The 2,597-nt window shown below is 35.6% G+C and overlaps 1 protein-coding gene across 1 annotated transcript in view; it reads right to left on the reverse strand.

Annotated features, from left to right (window-relative positions):
- Positions 1 to 251: 251 nt before the first annotated feature.
- LOC103155533 (cytidine monophosphate-N-acetylneuraminic acid hydroxylase-like) overlaps positions 252 to 2,597 on the reverse strand; it is a 4,761-nt gene continuing 2,415 nt past the window's right edge. Inside the window, exons 3-4 of the mRNA XM_007577251.2 lie at positions 1,800 to 1,915; positions 252 to 1,689 (exon numbers count right to left, since the gene is read on the reverse strand). Coding sequence (XP_007577313.1) covers positions 1,557 to 1,689; positions 1,800 to 1,915 — 249 coding nt within the window. The 3' untranslated portion in view covers positions 252 to 1,556. The remainder of the gene's footprint in view (positions 1,690 to 1,799; positions 1,916 to 2,597) is intronic.

The following is a 2,597-nucleotide window of genomic DNA, read 5'->3' on the forward strand; positions in this document are numbered from 1 at the left end:
AATACCAGCACCAAATCCTGTCAGATCTGATCAACGCTAAAAATGTTGTAGAATCTCTTATAAACATTGTTTTCCTTTATCATCACCCTTTAAACAACACACAGTGCTTTGTGCGACCATTTAAAACGTTAATCATTAGTGCGACCATCTTAACTGGGAAGAAGCCAAGACAGTTTTCTAGTTAACATGCAAAGACCAGACCACATCAACATGCACTTTATGATGTAATGACATAAAAGGAGTGAAGAGGATTTTTTTTTTAAGTTGGGTTTAATCATTGGAGTCTGTTAAGTAGTGCATCGCCTAACCCAACCAAATTCTGCAGACTGAATAAAACTGGATGGAGTTGGTAGGATGGAGTAACTGGATTTGTGAAATGGAACTGCGATTGAATCGATTTTGTACAAGGCCCTTCAGTTCTTGTGTTGTGAACTGAATAGAGAAACTAACAGCTGTGAGAGTGGAGGCTTGTAAAGACGAGTTAAGAGGCTGAATTTTCAAACTGAGTTAAAGTCCCACTCTTCTTGAACCTGGAGATGGAACACTTTGTTCTTAGATTAATTTATCACCAGCTGCGTTTGCATCACAAACGTGCAAAAAACGTTATATTCCTCTGATGTCGAAAAAACCCAATTGTGCAATTATGGTCTCTTCATTTTGTGAGAAACTCCATTAAAATCACACCATCTGCAATAATTCTGAGGAATCTGGATTGATACGAGTTACAACATTTAATTTCCCTTTGGGATCAATTACCGGTAAGAGGTTTTGAAGACTCCAACTATTTCCTGTCGTTTTCTTCGTGGTTTGTACCGGTGGCAACATCCGGTGGTTGATCACGTAAGGCGTGAAAAAGTGTTTCCATTTGCAGTTTTGCAAAATAAAGCAACTTTGATGCAACCAAATAACTTAATTTCCTCATACTAGTGCCAATTTTTATTTATTTTTTATCAAGAATCAAGTTCTTCAAATTTGGCGTGTTTTCATTACTCAAATTTTAATTGAAATGTCAAATTGCAAAGTTATATGGTCAACAGAGGCGCAACTTCGGTCATTTTGGGGTTTTTGTTGTCGATTTCCGGTTGTACACTTAAATGCTTTGTGTTGCTGCTCATTTATTAAATGGACTTGAGCAAAGGTACCTTAAAGGAGGACTGTTGCGTGGAAATGAGACGTCATGCCTCCACTTTTCTTGAATATATGAAACTATGATTTGCACGTTTGGTGAGGAGAGAGGAAAAGGAGGCCTGAGGTGAGAATAACTGTACTGTATGAGGGAATGGAGTTATATGAAATGCAGTTGATGTGTGGCATTGCTTTTTGGTTTCAAGCATTAAAATATCTAAATCATTTCTATATGGAGTGATGGTTTAGAAAAGTCATACATTTAATAAGTAAGAAAAGAAAAACAAAATCCCAGAGGAGTTCCCACAAGATAACTTCCATTAGGCTTCATGGAAATTCCACTTTGGCTGAGTGCAATTAATCATTTAACTTTTTTTTTTTTTAAACCAAGAAATCTGGAACATTTCCTTCATATTCGCCTCCTTCCAAATCTATAAAATGGAACAGTAATTCAACAGGCCATAATTTAATGCGTCTGTTTCCTGGATGGGAGGGACCTGCTGCAGAAACTGGTCCCAGTCCGGACCATGAAGAGGTAACTGGGTCTGGAAGTGGTTCCAGAACCTGAAGGCCAAAATGAAACCGAAAAAAAAAAAGAAGAAGTTTTATGGGTTTAGAAGAAATAAAATCCATACAATGTAAATTTGCTTTTCTTTTTTCCTGTGTGTTTATACTTGTGGTGGTAGGTGTCGGGATCTCGGCTGATGCGGTTCTGAAAGCCGATGTACAGGTCATCCCAGAGGCCGCCGTGCAGAACCACGTACCTCATCACACCGATTCTGTTTTTAATCTTAAAGTTAAACACAGAGAAACTTTAGGCTGTTCCTGACAGTCATTCAAAACATGATTGACAAAATATACATCTTCTTTGAAACCTTGCAACATTGAAGTTTAATACTTTCAATATGAGTGGAAATGTATATCATAAAAGCCTTTTTAGCAACAGGCACAGAGTTAATATTATCTTACTGTTTAAATTTTACCTTTAATAACATAAAGTTACCTGATTTTCAAAGTGCAATCAGTAATACTTTTATAACAAATTTATATCAATGATGATTTCTTGGTTAATGTCAAGTTGTCAAAACAAAGACATTTTGAATAATGTCAACTTTGTATTAAAAGTGTCATAATTTACCGAATAAGGCTTTACGACAAGTCATAAATATTCATGAAGGCTTATTCATGTTCATGACAGGTGTTATTGTAACACTCGCTATGTGTTTACAGTTAATAAATTTGTAATAAGACCAGAGCTAGGTTCGGCTACAGGAGTAGTGAGAAGTGTAGTTTGAATTAATGACCACAGACCAAAGAAAGTTAAGTTAAAACAGCCGGCTTATTATTAGTTTAAAGAACAATAAAAGAATAAACAACAACAATGTTACACAATTAACACACAATGACAAATTCAAAAAAAAAGAAAAATAGTTTCCAGTTCCTTTCAGAGTATTTTATAAATCTAAATTAAG

This window comes from Poecilia formosa, unplaced genomic scaffold (genome assembly GCF_000485575.1).
Source record: "Poecilia formosa unplaced genomic scaffold, Poecilia_formosa-5.1.2 Scaffold9, whole genome shotgun sequence".
Lineage (NCBI taxonomy): Eukaryota > Metazoa > Chordata > Actinopteri > Cyprinodontiformes > Poeciliidae > Poecilia > Poecilia formosa.